General features: G+C 41.7%; 1 protein-coding gene across 1 annotated transcript; it reads left to right on the plus strand.

Annotated features, from left to right (window-relative positions):
- Window positions 1–696: 696 nt before the first annotated feature.
- LOC133450654 (lymphocyte antigen 6C2-like) lies at window positions 697–6225 on the plus strand. The gene is made up of 3 exons (XM_061729445.1): window positions 697–857; window positions 4949–5059; window positions 5188–6225. Exons 1-3 carry the CDS (start codon window positions 812–814, stop codon window positions 5334–5336), a joined length of 306 nt encoding a protein of 101 aa, XP_061585429.1. The 5' UTR covers window positions 697–811; the 3' UTR covers window positions 5337–6225.
- The last annotated feature ends 10530 nt before the right edge of the window (window positions 6226–16755 follow it).

The following is a 16755-nucleotide window of genomic DNA, read 5'->3' on the forward strand; positions in this document are numbered from 1 at the left end:
TGCTCCCTACCATTTCTCTGTTTTACGGGAGAAGGAGTGGGGGGCTCTTCCGTTTCATAAAAACAAATCCTATTCTGCCTTTATGATTCCCAAAGTAACATGACATAGTCAACAGTTTACTGTGACTGCAAAGTTTCTTTGGAGGAATATCATGCTCAGCAGATATTTTACTTTTTACCTCAGATGAAAGTTAATATGAATGTTCATTTCAAAACTGATTTCTGGTCAAAATGGTTTATTTTGGCACGGATTAAAATAACTGCTGGGTCAACTAACCAATAGATTCGGGGCTGAAAATAAAATTAGCCTATGACTGGATCTGTAAAATCAGTTCAGCATTTAAAGTGCAGGGACTGAAATTAAAGATGAGTTGGGTTGGTTGAATTGCTGAATTTCTGTCAATCATTCCACATTCTGATGTTTATTCGACACATCATGCACACATCTTTCAACAAAATCTTATGTGAGATATAAGAAAGAATCAACGAAGGCTCTTAAAAGCAATTGGATCTAGCAAGATCAAACCCAGCAAAAAAAGCCTTTGGCCCCGAGGAACAACTGCGGCACTAAACCTGAATTATGGTTCCACGTTAAATCGACGCAGTGCCTACGCCGTAGGGCGGCGACGCGCACGTAGCTCTGCGTTGGTGTAACGCGGAACCATAAATCAGCCATTAGACTGCACAGGACTGAGAGGGCAGGAAGAGAAGTCAGCTGTCGGAGGGTGGAGGCTCGCAAAACACGAGCAGTGGTCGCACTCCTGAAGGAAACACAAGCTGCGAGGAAAAGACAAGGCTCCTCTTCATCTACAATGCAGCTTTACGGAGCTCTGATCCTGTTTGCGACCGTGTCCACAGGTAAGAACAGCTCGTGTAGCCCGTCAGGACACCGTGAAATCAAAAGGTTGAGGCGTTTCCGTTAGGTTGACTTCTCAAATCTATAAACATGCGTCGCTCACTGAAACGGTAAGGTCTGTCTGTCGTCCTCTCACCGCGTTTCTCGCTCTGTTCATTTTTCATTTTCGCAGCACAATCTTTCAAGCAAAGGCTAAATGGATAAAATAGATGGTCAGAATTTTGAGCGAATTAAAACAAAATTAAATGTTCTCAGTAATAGTGTAGCCTGGCACAAGTTTCCATCCTCCTCACACACACACCAACACACACTTGGGTTGGACACACGTCTCTTTCATATTCACTTCCTTCCTCACGTGGCACAATAACGGCCCGACATTCCTCACACAACACAAACAACCACACTACATTTACAGTGAAAGCCTCTCACTGAGAGGCTTTCGATTTTCCCAACAACGAAGTCTGAAGCAGAAAAGACATGAAAACAGGTCTCCCTTGTTTTCATCTGAAGTTTCTAGTCAAATCGCCATAAAGAGAAACCAAACTTCTGATCCCAGATCTAGTTTTGTAGGCGGAGGTTAGGCCTGTTTATCCAGCCAATGAGGGGGCACCAAATCAAATGACTAACTGGACCATATATGTCATATTTTGTTATTTTCTCTATATATTTGCTGGAAGAGGAGCAAACAGGTACAGCAGTAACCAATGATTTAATAAAAATACTAATAATAATTAAAGCTGCAAGCAGCGATGAACGGGCCCTCGCACCCTTGTGAAAGTTCAGGCGTACTGCAGTGGAAGCGCTTGTATGACTTGCATGTAGATTCTTCAGGCCTGGACATTTAGCGGATGACACCAGCCACGAGTCTCTATATCAAACCATTCAAAAGTTATGGCAGAAAGTAGGAACTATCAGATATCGACCAATCAGATGAAGGGCGGGGCTAATTTGCACCAATTATGTTCAAGGACTCAAACCCATGTCCGATGACACCACCCACAACTCTTTATGTCAAACCATTCAAATGTTATGGCAGAAAGTAGGAACTATCAAATATAGACCAATCAGATGAAGGGGGGGCGCGCTTTTTGGCGTCTATCGTCGCCACGGTAACGCTTTTGACTGAGAAAAGTAATGCCAATCGTCACAGGATCTAGACGCACATTTTGATGTATAACACACCTGGGTGCACGTTACGGTTCGGGCCGTATTAACTGCTGAACAAATGGCATAAATTGCGCCAAAATGACACAATTAATTCAAAATGGCCGACTTCCTGTTCGGTTTCGGCCATGGCGCCAAGAGACTTTTCTTTAAGTTGCCATTAGGCCACGCCCATTAATGCAAACCATTAAATATACAATTTTTCGCCAGGCCTGGCTTGCGTGAAAACATTTTGTGACTTTTGGGGGCATGTTTAGGGGGTAAAAAAAAACCTCATTTCGTCGGGTGAAGGAAAAAAAAAATTCCTACAGATACAATAGGGCCTTCGCACTGTAAGTGCTCGGGCCCTAATAAAAAGAATTGCGTTTAAGTGAGTGTGCTGTTCCCTACCTTCACATCAGCTCATTCAGTAGGCCTGTTTGATTGCCATATATGATATGCTGTAATAGTTTTGCATGTAGTCCTCAAACAGGCCATATATGATGGAAATGATGATAGTTAACATGTGGTGTTACATTGGTATGTGAGTTTCATTCTGATTGGAGCACAGGTGTAGTACGGTGTTTGTGGACTCATGTCTATCTGTGGTGTGACTCTTAGTTGTTTGCTTGTCTTACATTTATTTGTAGTATGAGTGTTGAGCATGTACTTCAGCAATACGTTCATGTAAATCTATGGTCTGTAACCATAGTAAATTTCCCTTTTTTACCGTAAAATGTGGGAGGAGGGGGGCAGTTTCTAGTGTGGTCACCCTGGGGAACCACACTGAGTTAATCTGGATCTGGGTGGAGGAGGAGGAGGAGGTGGAGGAGGTGGAGGTGACCCTCCCATATATTTACTCTGAAAATGCCCTGTCACATCCGGACGGAGTAAACATCAGTCATCAAACCATAGTCGGGGCTGTTCTTCCCCAGCAGCGATGATATAAATAATGAGTCGTTTTTTCATGGACAGATGCCAGCACACACCACTCCTCTGCTGCAGGAGGTTGTTTGCCCTGACTTGTACAAGGACTTCTCTTTAGCGGGTTATTACAGTAATAGCATGATAGGAGTCGTCATGGGGCTCATTACTGCAGCAATGCTTCTAACGGAGTTGTTCAGGGAAGGGTGGGGTGGACGGTGGGATGGAAACAAACGTATTTCAAATACCTATGGTAAATAAAACAAAATTAAGTAAAGAAATCTGCGTGAGTAATAATAATGCAACAAAGTATTATGAATGTGAATGAGAAATACTAAAAAGTACATCTTTAATTTTACATCTCTAAACCATCTTGAACCACTACTCTGAGTCAGGAAACAAAAGTCTAATAACACACCTTGGATCAATAATCACATTCAAGCTCTTAGTGGACTGTAGAAAATCCAAACGTTAATGGAAAGCCAGCAAATTTAAAGAAGAACATAATTCCTTGAGACTCAAATGTTAATATATCAGAAAACAGTTTAGGGTGAAAATCTGATAATTGATATCCAAAAACAATCTTCCTTTAACAACTGTAATTACTTAATAAAGTCCCAATTAATTTTATACATAAATAAGAGAACATCCAGGCTGATTCTTTCAGAATTTCAATTCCCCATGTTCATTCTGCCACTTTTACACAGTTTCAACCCATTTCCCTTTTCGGAGTGGACAGTACCCCAGATAACATCCTCCTCCTGCACTCTGGATATTGTTCCCACTCTGTTGCTTAAAGAATCATTACCTACAGCGTGTTCTATCTAAAGGATGTTTTATTTCATCTGTGGAGCTTTTCCACACAGTTGTGCACCCACTGCTACAAAAAAAAACCTAATTTGGACCGCACGTCTCTAATGAAGTATTCATTTCAGAACTCTCTTTTCTGTCTAAAGCTTTGGAGAAGGTGACCTCTGCAGTTGATATAATTTATGAAGGAAAAGTCTGCCCCAGGACAGCTGTGGCTACACATGTAGTTTACCATCGCCAAGTATGACTGAGGAGTGAACGAATAATGGAACCATTGTGAGCGCTTTGAGTGTCCAGAAAAGCGAAATATAAATGTAATCTATTATTATTTTTATTAGTAAGACAGATAACGGTGAATTCTTGACTTTGATTCAATTAGATCTGAGTGCTGCCTTTGATGGTGTTCACCATTACATCCTCAGCTTATTATTTTTGTGTCTCTCCTAACAAAACTGGCTTATTCAACCATAATGTAAATGACCATTTTTATGCTGATGACACTCAGCTGTACGTGCCTGTAAAACCCTCAGATTCTGTTTCATCCCCCAAATTCTGTCAGTTCTATTATTTTCTGGTTTTAGCGATCTCTCAAATAATATCAAACAAACTGCTGGTTTTAGCTGTAATATTTGACTTTGACCTTATTTTTGATGTTCAGGTAAAACATTTAGTTCAGTTTTGCATGATCCAGCTTGAGACAGTGGCTACAAATCTGGTAATTTCTTTCAGCTGCTCAACTACAGGCGTTATGCATGCTTTTGTCTCATCTCACCTGGACTACATGGATTCACTGTGTCCAGGAATCAATCAGTATTCCCTCCCACGCCTCCAATTGTCTCTCCTGTCCCTCTCTTCCTTTGAGGGAAAGGGAAGCACAGGAACAAACCTTAACTGGTTTTGTATATCAAAGATGTAATCTGTTGGTTTCCTTGGTTAGGCAATTATTAGGGCAGGAGCACGAGGATGTGACAACCCTACTGAAATTGCGCTGTTTATTATTATTATTAGTAGTATTAGTATTATTGTTATCAGGGCCCAAGCACAAGGGTGTGAGGACCCTAATGAAATCCAGCTGTTTAATATTATTACTATTTTTCCACAACAAAACAGGCTTTTTTCTGTTTTCTATGTGTGTGTGTGTGTGTGTGTGTGTGTGTGTGTATGGGGGGGGGTTATTTATCCTTCATGCGTGACAGTGTTCTGTTTTACTTTGTAGTGTATGGATTACAATGCTACAGTTGTGAAAGAGCCAAGCCTCAAAGCTGCAAAGAAAAGACCGTAACCTGCGATTCTACCCATGACCAGTGTTTCACAACTGAAAAGGAGGGTGAGTAGTTTTCACACCTAATCTGGTAGCAGATATAGTACTAAACATGTCTTGAGGTGATATGTTGGTGTATTGACAACCTGGAGCCTTATATTCTGCAGTTAAAAGATTTTCATCATGTGTTGCAGGTTTAATGACCAAGGGGTGTGGAAATGAGCCTGAATGTGGTAAACCCACGAAATGCTGCAAGGGAGACCTGTGCAACAATGCTGTACCTGCTGTTCCCAGCATCCTCCTGCTGCTCCTGTCCTCTGCACTTATCAAACTTTTCATCTGAGGCTTTGCCACAGCAGCCGTTTGTTGTTTATGCAAGTTGTTCAGCTCAGCGACAATGATGCATCAAATACACAAAAACTCTCAATAAATACGATCTTGATGTCGTTTTAATAAAACCACAATAATAAATCATTCATTTGGACCGCATTCCTTACATTGAGTATTTCATATCACTAAATGCTTCCATGACACTTTAATAGAAATATTAAAGGGTTACGTAACAGGATATAAAAACCTTTTTTCCCCGGCTATTTTATGAAGCAATATCACCTCTGACTACATGCAGACATAAAGATCAGAGCTACTGACTACTGACTACTGAATGTGATAATAAAGGTCTTGTGCTCTAACAGGATCAACTAGACAGTAGCTATTTGTGCGCTCCGATCCGTCAAACTATTTATTTTCCAAATTAATTATTGCACACTGAAAACCGCTTCTTTTGTTTCCTATTAAATGGAAATATGTATTAATTTGTTTCCTATGTTATTAATCAAATATTCAATTTTTTCAAATATTTTTTAATGAAATGTCTGTAAGGAATACTCGGCTGTCTGTTGCGTAGGCTTATTAAAAAGAAAAGAATTGCATTCTTTGTACAGCAGTTAAAATGTTTGTGTAAGAAAATACCTGCCCCTTCGGCATTTCTAAACGGATCATACATGAAATACTCTGGAGGTTTCACCATGAATCCTCAGTGTTGGCCAATTCTTTACGGAGCATACTGTCAGAGTTCCCTTTACAAACTTCTCTAAAATGTGTTAATGTGTGCATCACTAGCATTTTACATCGTCCAAAGTCTTGAGAAGATCCTGTAAAATATCATTAAAAGTTGTTTTTGCCATAAAAGTGAGGAATGTTATTCCAAATAAAAATATATTTATACCATTTGCCTCTTTGTGGCATATCTTATCAATCAAAGACACAGCACAAGAGCATACAAATTCATGGAGTTTGCAAAGTCGTTCTTAAACATTGTTGTAATCTTATCAAGAACATCAACATGTCACTGCTCTTTGTAGCACTCTGTGCTGAGGTCGGGATGCTTTAGTTCACAAAGCAAATAAAGCCAGAAAGTATAAACCCAATTCCAAAAAAATAGGGATGCTTTAAAATGTAAATAAAAACAATGATATTTGACAATCTCGTAAATCCTTATTTTATTCCAAACAGAGCATGAGCAACATACTAAGAAATGTTACTGTTTCATTAAAAGTATGAGCTCATTTTAAATTTAATGGTAGCAATGCATCTCATGAAGTTAGAACAGGGTGATGATTACCATTGTGTAGAATTTCTTCTTCTTTTGACAGCTGTCCATAAACATTTGGGAAGTAAGGAGAGTAGTTGTTGGAGTTTTAGGAGAGGGATATTGTCTCATTCTCACCTGATGCAGGATTCTAGCTGCTCAACACTCCTGGGCCCTTGTTGCAGGATCTTCCATTTCATGAAACATCAAATCTTTAAATTGCTGAAAAGTCGGCAGGCCAGTTCAGCACCCAGACTGTTTCGCTGAAATATGCAAAGCCTTCCCCGAATGGAAGCATATGTAGCTCTAAAACCTCTATCTGCACAGAGCACTTTTTCCATTTGACCTCAATTTGGGTTGTAACTTTGGATGGTACAAAGAAATGCACAAAAGCTGAAATATCAGCGATGTATAACAGGTAAAGAATTGCTAACTATGTTAAGTTCAATTATCAGAGGTGTTTTGTGAATCCTGAATTTACTCTTAAAACCAGGATCAGTTTCTGAAAAGTGCGTAGCTTTCATCATGAGACTTTGTAGAGGGGCAGATAAAAAGAAGGTACCGGTAATAACTCAAAACAGAGAATTCTTTGATTACGTCTTCTAGCCTGAGTATAATGGAGCCAGGTCCAATCCAATATGGAAATCATTTATAGGACAAATCTTTATGGGGTGGAGTCTAAAAGACAAATTAATAGCTATTGCCGATGAATAATGTGACGTAGAAGGATCCAAATACAGGAGACCGACAGACAAAAGGATGCCCTTTATCAAACCAAAAGTGTATCCTTTTTATCCACCTATCTATAAAGTGCCACTATCCGATAAACCAGTAACACCAGTTAGCTGAAGGCGAGAACCAAACAGTGCAACAGTTGATCAACGCAAGAACCAAGACTGGAAGCACGAACAGCAGGGAGAAAAACAGGAGAGAGCACAGCATATAGTTAGCACAAGCAGGGAAGGTAATAAAACACAGGTATCAATAAACAAAGGGGATAAGAGGGGAGCTGACTTGAGAGCTGACTTAAAAAAAAATGTTAACTCTGAAATAAGAAAAAATGTAACCTATGATGATAATCATGAAGTTGATTACTCAGACCCGGCTTTCCAGTTCTGGTTCAGTGCACACTTATGTGTTAAGGGGCAAAACATACACCCCTTTACACATATACACATACCAGGGATGTTGCCCTGGAGTTAGCTGAAAGCCAAGAATGAAGACCCACCCTCATCCACAGCATCCTCCTCATTGCTCCCCCTGCTGGACTTCACTGACCACATTAAGCAGCTGCTCATGATAACACCAACAACTACAGCTTCATGAGTAAACCTGGACAGAATAAAAAAGTAGCTGCTCTGTTTAGTGTAAGCAAATGTCTTATGACAACTATGCTTCATATGAATACGTGGCTCTTCAGTGGAAATCTCAACATCTACAGACCACCTGAGCACCGAGAGTTTTATTAATGTCTAAAGATGCTTCCAGGCAGTGATCATCAAGAAACAGTACATAGGTGAAAATACCCGTGAAATGTTTATTCAGGTCTACTCCTCCTCCTTGTCTGCATATATATTAATGGTTAATACCAAGTTTGGTCAAACCTAAAGCATATATATCCATTTTGATATATAATCTAATCTATAATCCTTTTTTTTTATTTTTTACAATTAATATAAACATATGTGAGCAACTATAACCAGAAACTGAAGAATGCAAGCATATTTTTCAGAGATCATCAATAGAAACAGTGTCTTCTTAAACGTAGCTTTCTTATTTATATATAAAAAAAAGAAAAAGATATTCTAGCACTGACATGGCAGCACCTGTGTCCAACTGGACACTTAGCAGTCTGCCCAGCACTGATCCAGCTGGACCCTCCAATGGGATTTTTGTGTTTTTGTTGTTCTCTCAAATGTAAGTCGCTTTGGATAAAAGCATCTGCTAAATGACAGTAGTAGTAGTAGTAGTAATAATGCCCGCACACTGTTTTCTGTGGTAGACAGACAAACCCCACAGCCTTAATCCCCCCTGAACTGCTGTCTGAGAAGGCATGCAATGACTTTGCTGCCTTTTTCACAAACAAAATATTACAGATATGACAATGTGCAGCTCCAGCTGAGGAATGATAACACTTGTGCCTTTCCATGCTCTAGTCAATCTGGCAAGGCAAGGCAAGTTTATTAAAAGCAGCAACACACAAGTAAACACTAAATAACAAATAACAAATAAAATGAAATAAAATTATAAGAAAAGAGGTAAAATAATAAAAAGCACAAATTGCTAAAAAGTAAGGGCAGTAGAGTACAGCAGGTAAGTATTTAATTTAAGAGTACGCTTCAGTAAACAGTAATGTTTTTAGGCCTGATTTAAAGGAGATGACAGTTGGAGCAGACCTCAGGTCTACAGGAAGTTTGTTCCACCGGTGAGGAGCAGAATAACTGAACGCTGCCTCACCTTGCTTGGTTCTGGTTCTGGAACCACAACAAACCAGATCCAGATGAACCTCAGGGGTCTGAGAGCTTCATAGGAACTAACAGATCCAGCATGCATTTTGGTCCAAGACCATTCAGTGTTTTGTAGACCAGCAGTAAGATTTTAAACTCTATCCTTTGACTCACTGGAAGCCAGTGTAGTGATTTCATGACCGGTGTAATGTGGTCCAGTTTCCTGGTGTTTGTAAGGACTCTGGCAGCGTTCTGGATCAGCTGCAGCTGCCAGATTGATTTCTTGTTAAGGCCTGTAAAGATGCCATTGCAATAATCCAACCTACTGAAAATGAATGCATGAATAGGTTTTTCCATGTCTTGTTTAGACAGAAACCCCTTAATTTTAGAAATGTTTTTCTGGTGGTAATAGGCAGATTTAGAGATAAACTTTAAATGGCTGTTGAAGTTCAGGTCTGTCTTAATAATTACACCAAGATTTCTGGCTTGATTTGTAGTTTTCAAAAGACATGGAGCCAATGTGAGCGCTGATCTTATCCCTTGCATTTTTAGGGCCAAAAATGATCACCTCTGTCTTTTCTGCATTTAGCTGGAGAAAATTCTGGCACATCCACTCATTGATTTGATGAATACAGTTACTCAATGAGAGTAACCCCCCCCGAGTCAGTGGACCCTGCACTTCTATCCAACCGTGCCTGCAACAAGCCTCTTTCTTTACTGACAAGATTCAGAAAATCAGTCAGTCAGTGCTCCTATGCCAGGCGGAAGACACTGACCTGGGTCTACTTAGAGAAACCATGACACAATTTTGTCCAGTCGCTCACAACAACCTGGATGACATCATACACCACCTGAACTCCACCACTTGTTGCCTCGATAGAGTTTTTTAAAAGTGTTGCACATTGTAAGGCCTCAGAACTTCTAGAGTTTGTATACGTCTCTGCTTTACTTTATCTAACAGCATGTTGTAATGCGATGTCTGATGTGGAGTACATGGAAGAGCTCGATAATTCAGTAAACGTGCGTGCTATCATTGCCAAGCTCCCCTATAAATTGAGGGAGAGATGGAGAAGCATGGTCTGTGGAATTCAGGACTACGATTGTCGCAGAGCAAAGTTCAAAGACTTGGTGGAGTTCATTAACAAGCAAGCAAAAGAAGCATTGCATCCACTGTTTGGAGACTCAAAGAGTTCAGCTAAAGGTCAGATGAGTGAGAGGTTGCATCGGCCAAGTGACAACAGGAGAGGTTTCGTCACAGAAGCAACTATCACAAGCAATGAAGCAAAGAGGCCCGTAGACCAGCCAAAGAGTAAAGCTAATGACAGCCAAGCGTACGCATTTGCCAAACCCTGTCTTTTCTGTCATGGCGCAGAACATTCAATGGAACAATGCAAGAAAATGAAAAATTCTCTGCATAAGGACGAGATTGACTTTGTACGAGCCAAAGGTTTGTGCTTCAGCTGTCTTAAGAGGGGTCACATGAGTAGCTCATGTACTGGGAGGAACGTACCGATTGGAGGAACTCTGGAATCAACAGTTTCAGTGTGAATTCCCTGAGTACAACCATAGTGACAAGCTGGAGATGTCTAGGGAAGATCGTCAGTTTCTTAACATGGTCACACAGTCAGCCAAACTTGTGGATGGACATTATAGCATTGCTCTGCCATTGAGAGACAAAGAACTGAAGATGCCGAACAACCGAAAGGTAGCTGAGCAACATGCTCTGAACTTAAGGCGGAAGTTTGTGAAGAACCCAGCGTTCCACTCAGGGTACTCAGCATTCATGGACAGAATTATCAAAAGGGGATATGCTGTGAATGTACCTGACAAGGACATCAGCCGGGACGATGGTCGCGTATTGTACTTGCCACATCATGGGGTGTATCACCCGAGGAAAAAGACGCTTAGACTGGTTTTCAATTGTGGAGCGTCATACCAGGGCACTACTATAAATGAACATTTGTTGCAGGGACCAAATCTCACCAGCACTCTCCTTGGGGTGATAACCAGATTTAAACAAGAGGAAGTCGCAGTCATGGCCGATGTGGAAGCGATGTTCCATCAAGTAAAGATGCCTGATGAGGACTCTGACCTTCTCCGGTTCCTCTGGTGGACATCAGGTGACATAACTCAGGAGCCAGTGGAGTACAAGATGGCGGTGCACTTGTTCGGTGCAGCTTCGTCTCCAAGTTGTGCCAACTTCGCCCTTTGAAAATGTGCTGAAGACAGCGGAACGCTATCAAATGCACAGGCAGTTGACACGGTGCTCCACAACTTCTACGTGGACGACTGTCTCAAATCAGTCCACTCTGAAGAGAAGGCAGTATCGTTGTATCACACCCTACGAGCTGTGTGTGAAAAAGGTGAATTCAGGCTCGTCAAGTGGATCAGCAATAGCAGGGCCGTGCTGTCTGCTATACCAGAAGAACATAGAGCAACTGAGGTTAAAGACCTTGACCTGGATCGGGATATGCTTCCTATTGAGAGAGCTCTAGGAGTTCATTGGTGTATCGAGTCTGACAGCTTCAGGTTCAAGATCATCTTGCCAGACAAAGCAGCCACCAGGAGAAATATTCTCTCCCTCATGAGCTCAGTTTACGATCCATTGGGTATCTTGGCGCCCGTTGTGCTCTCAGCAAAGATAATTCTACAACAGCTCTGCAGATTAAAGATAGGCTGGGACGTCCTGATACCTGAAGAGCTAGCTCATGAGTGGTCCACTTGGAAGGCTGAAATACAACTGCTAGTGAACGTCAGCATTCCTAGGTTTTTCAAGCCCGCAGGTTTTGGTGAAGCAGTGTTTAATCAGCTGCATCATTTCGCTGATGCCAGCGAAGAAGGTTACAGAACGGTGAGCTACTTGCTACAGAGGAATAGCAGCAACGAAGCACATTGTGCATTCGTCATTGGGAAAGCTAGAGTGGCTCCACTCAAGCCCATGACCATCCCTCGCATGGAGCTCACTGCAGCTACTATGGCTGCACGCATGGACCAACTGTTAAGATCGGAAGTTCACCTCCAACTTCAAGAATTTGTATTTTGGAAAGATAGCACCACGGTGCAGAAGTACATCAGGAACAGAACAAGCAGATTCCGCACATTCGTTGCTAATCGTGTGGAAACCATCTTGAAGTTGTCTAGTCCTCATCAGTCCTATAACTAAGGCATCTGATGATCCTAACGATCTAGAGGAACTTACTCCTAATCATCTTTTGCTCCTCAAGACAAAGCCATCTCTCCCACCAGCCCTATGTGACAAGCAGGATCTCTATTCCCGAAGGAAATGGAAACAGGTCCAGTACATGGCAGACATGTTCTGGAAACGGTGGACAAGAGAATATCTACTGCTGCTACAAGAACGTCACAAGTGGTCCCGCCCATCTCGCAACTTTGTCATGGGAAACATTGTGTTGGTCGTTGACAACACTGCACCACGCAACTCCTGGGTGATGGGGAAAGTGATCCAGGTCATCCCTGATAAGTATGGACAGATACGGCAGGTCCGTATAAGGACTAAGACCAGTACACTGGATAGGCCGATTACAAAGCTTTGTCTTCTCGAGGAGGCTGAGTGAAGAAAATCCTCAAGTTATGGAAAGAAAGACTACTTAAGTCAAAAACACTTTAATTTATGGCTCCTCGTTTATATATTGTGGTAATTGTCTCCAGTTAAGAGTACAATTCGGGGCCGGTATGTGGGAGCCAAAGTGGGATTTAGGTGCTTCTACTTTATTTTTGTTGGTTTATTAGTTAATGTTAAAATAAATAAATAGTTAATTTCATTGAATAAATAGATCATTAAAATAGGTAAAATGTTATTAAAATGTTAATTTAAGAGAGGTTAAGAAAGCTTGTTTTTGTAAATGCTTTGAGAGTTGCTTTCATGTTACTGTCGCTTTAAGAGCAGAAGGAGCAGATGCAGTTGAGGCTTGTTAGGATAGAGCAGTGGTCGGCAACTGGCGGCCCGCGGGCCAAAATTGGCCCGTCTCCAATAATATCTGGCCCGCCAGATGACATTGAAAATCTGATAATTTTTTTTCTATTATTTACTATAACAAAAACGACAATTTCATAGAGAATTCAAAGCCTTTATTTAGAAAAGATAAAATAAAATAAAAGTAGAATCTTCATGATTCCGGACGCACACAATTCTGTATAGTTCCCTGTCACCTGTAGCATAGGGGGTCTTAATTAGAGGTGCACACAAATATTCAGGAGTGACGTAGCACAGACTCCCGGCAAAACTCCTGAAGCTGTTGAAATGGTAAGACGTATTTGTTGTGGTTTAAACTGTGAAAAATACAACTGATAACTTACCTTGAGTTTTGCTGTTGGTCTTTTAAATGGTAAAACGTCCATTATATGTGTAAAAATACGTCAGAAAATCCGCCTCATTTGCATATCCTCTCACTCGCTTCAGGAGAGCCTGCTGCTCCGTGTGCACGTACTGACTCTCCGCTGTGCTACTGTTCATAGGTGCGTCATGGGTTTTTCATGTGTTTAATGTCGTTCTGTGTATTTTAAAGGAGGACTGCATTTGTTAGTAGCTTGGCAGAAAATAATATTATCACCAAGTTACTTATAAGCGGTTTCATAACGCAGCCACAGAGTAGCGCTAAAGCAGTAATAACACACTAATAACAGTCTGTAGCAAATTCAAGTTACTTTATTTAAACTAATGACTTTCTTAAATTACTTTTTTGTACGAGATATATTAGTATATTAATACTAGTAGCCTATAGATAAGGGGAAAAAAGTTTTGTTTAGTAGAAAAAAAAACGTGTTTCGCCTGATTGATGTGATGTTCTGGCCCACCATTCAGTTGCTCCGAAAAAAATTGGCCCGAGGCCAAACTGACTTGCCGACCCCTGGGATAGAGCCAAACAGTTTTCTTACCGTAGTGCTTTTTCTTTTGGAAAACTTTGGAATAGGATAACTCCTGTAACTAGATGCTGTGTAAATTAAGGAATAAATCTACTTTTGTTTAATCTTTTTACATCGGAGTCCTGTGGGCGTTTTTTCCATGCAGTGAAAGCACACGAGTCAAGTCTACTCTGGTTCAAAGCTTCAACTCCCACAAAGTATCTTTCCTCAGTGGCTAAACAGCCATCATTAAGTCACTTTTTAAAAAGAACAGTCTAGACAGGTCACTCATGAACAGCTGTAGGCCCTTATCGAACCTCCCCTTTCTTAGTGAAATCACTGAAAAAGGCTCTTTTTCAACAGATTTATAACCTCCTGACACTAAATAACTATTTTTGATGTCTTCCAGTGAAGTTTCTGCCTGCACCACAGCTTTAAGACAGACCTCGTGAAGGTCCTTAATGGCATCCACTCCAATACGGATAGTGGGAATATTTCAGTCTTGGGTTAAGAACCAGGTGTGGTACAGCACTTACCTGGTTGGAGTCTTATCTAAAATACAGTGAATATTTTGTATTTTTAAGTAACTAAAAAAATCTGAGCTAATAAAAAAATAACATGTGGAGTTCCTCAAGGTTCAGTTCGAAGGGCCTTTTGTTGTTTAACATCTATATGCTCACACTCGCTCAAATTATAAAAAAGAAAACAAAATGTGTTACCATAACTATGCAAATGACACAAATTTATATAACAATAAATCATTGATCAAATTAAAGAGTGGATATGCCAGGATTTTTTTCAGTTGAATGAAGACAAATACAAAATAGTATTTGGAGCCAAGGAAGAAAGATTAAAAGTCACCGCTCAACTTCAAGCAATAAAGGTAAAAACAAATACCAAAGCCAAAGATCTGGGAGTGGTTCTGGACTCAGACCTGAATTTTAACAGCCACATTAAGACAGTAGTGAAGTTGGCCTATTATCAACTAAACATATTAAGGATTAAAAGACTTGTCTCAGCAGAAGTGCTTTAAGTGAAAAAAAATAAGTGCCTGTGTTCTGCCAATTTCTGCTGCTTTGCCAAAACATGCTACCTAATGGTTTTCTACCTTTTTGTAGAGCTAGAATTTTACTGTGTTTTACTCCTTAAACCACTTCCTTTCCCCCCCCAAGTGGTCCTTGTCTCTTGCCAGGCCACCATTGTAAATAAGAATGTGTTCTTAATGACCTGCCTGGTTAAATAAAGGCGAATGACTGAATGAATATCAAATAAAGCGATAAAATCGTATAATATTCACAAATTGTAATGCAATTCATGTCATGGGTAGTGTATTTTGAAGGATCAAATACTCAACATCCCATATTATCCATTTTACATTGTGCAAGAAATCATGGACGTGCCAATCAAACTTTGAAAATCCACTGTGCGCATGCGCAGAACCACAAAGCAGCATTTCTCTAGCAAGGATTGGCAGAAAACCAGTACTCCCCCTGTTGAGCTGCTATCTATCATACAAATATGAGAGAAAAACACGAGTATTAAGTATACAGCATGTCTGTATATCTATCTTTTTGTTGTACAGAAATTACAAAGCCAGTTCTACATCAAGTCAACATGAGCCAAATTTACAGTGTCATGGAACCACGTTTATTAACTTTAACCTTCATGGTATTAACAGGGCATGCAAAATCATTGAAAGATATAAAATAAAAGCACCTCAAAAACCTAAAGTGAAAAAATATAGTTTCCTTTTGTGAAATAGATATTTGTTAGGATGCGGTTTGCTGAGGACCCAAACGCAGGAGCGAGGGAGGCCGGAGTTCTCAAAAAAAAAAAAAAAGCAGGATTTATTCAAAAAAAAAAAAAAAAAAAACCAACCCACACACAGACAACACATCCAAAAACCACAGGAGACATGGAGGGAACAAACAGTACAGACCGACAGCGAACAAGGGAATGACAAGACCAGATATACACAGGGGATAACGAGACACAGGTGCAGACAATCAGGGCCAATGGGACAGAAATGAAACTCACAAACTGGGGGGGGGCAAAGTTCTGGGGGTCGTCCTCGAGGCCGGGCAGCCCGGCGAGAAAGCTCCGGAGGACGCCCACGGGGCCGGGCCAACCGGAGAGTCAGTTCAGGGGGCCAACCCCGGAGCCGGACTTGGGACCAGGTACACCGGCCAGAGGGCCGTTCTCGGGGCTGGGCAGATCCATCCAGGATCGCCTCAGAAAGGGGAACAGAGACCGGCGGGACCGCCGCGGGAACGGAGACGGGCGGGACCGCCGCAGGAACGGAGACTCGGGGGGGGGGGGGGGGACCCGGGTCCTCGGCGCTGGCTGGGGGGGGACTGGGACCATCACCGGAGCAGGAACGAGAGCAGGAGCTGGAGCAAGCTGGGGCTGGGGCTGGGGCCGACGCCGTCGCCGTCGTCTCCCCTGGTCCTGCAGGCTCCTGGGCCCACCCAGAGCCAGGCGTGTTCCCAAAAAAGGGTCCCAATACTCCTCCTCGGCCCAGCGCATGTTCTTGGCCGATCCTCGGCAGAAGAACTCCAGCAGCGTGAGGCGCTCTCCCGCTTGGTCCATCTGGTCGGTCTGTTCTGTTAGGATGCGGTTTGCTGAGGACCCAAACGCAGGAGAGAGGGAGGCCGGAGGCAGGGGTTCTTCAAGGACTTCAGGATTTATTCAAACATGCAGGGAACAAACAGCACGGACCGACAGGGAACAAGGGAATGACAAGACCAGATATACACAGGGGATAACGAGACAGGACGAGACACAGGTGCAGACAATCAGGGCCAATGGGACACAGGAGGGACAGAACTGAAACTCACAAACTGGGGGGAAGTGTCAAACCC

This window comes from Cololabis saira, chromosome 9, assembly GCF_033807715.1.
Source record: "Cololabis saira isolate AMF1-May2022 chromosome 9, fColSai1.1, whole genome shotgun sequence".
In the NCBI taxonomy this organism is placed as follows: Eukaryota; Metazoa; Chordata; class Actinopteri; order Beloniformes; family Belonidae; genus Cololabis; species Cololabis saira.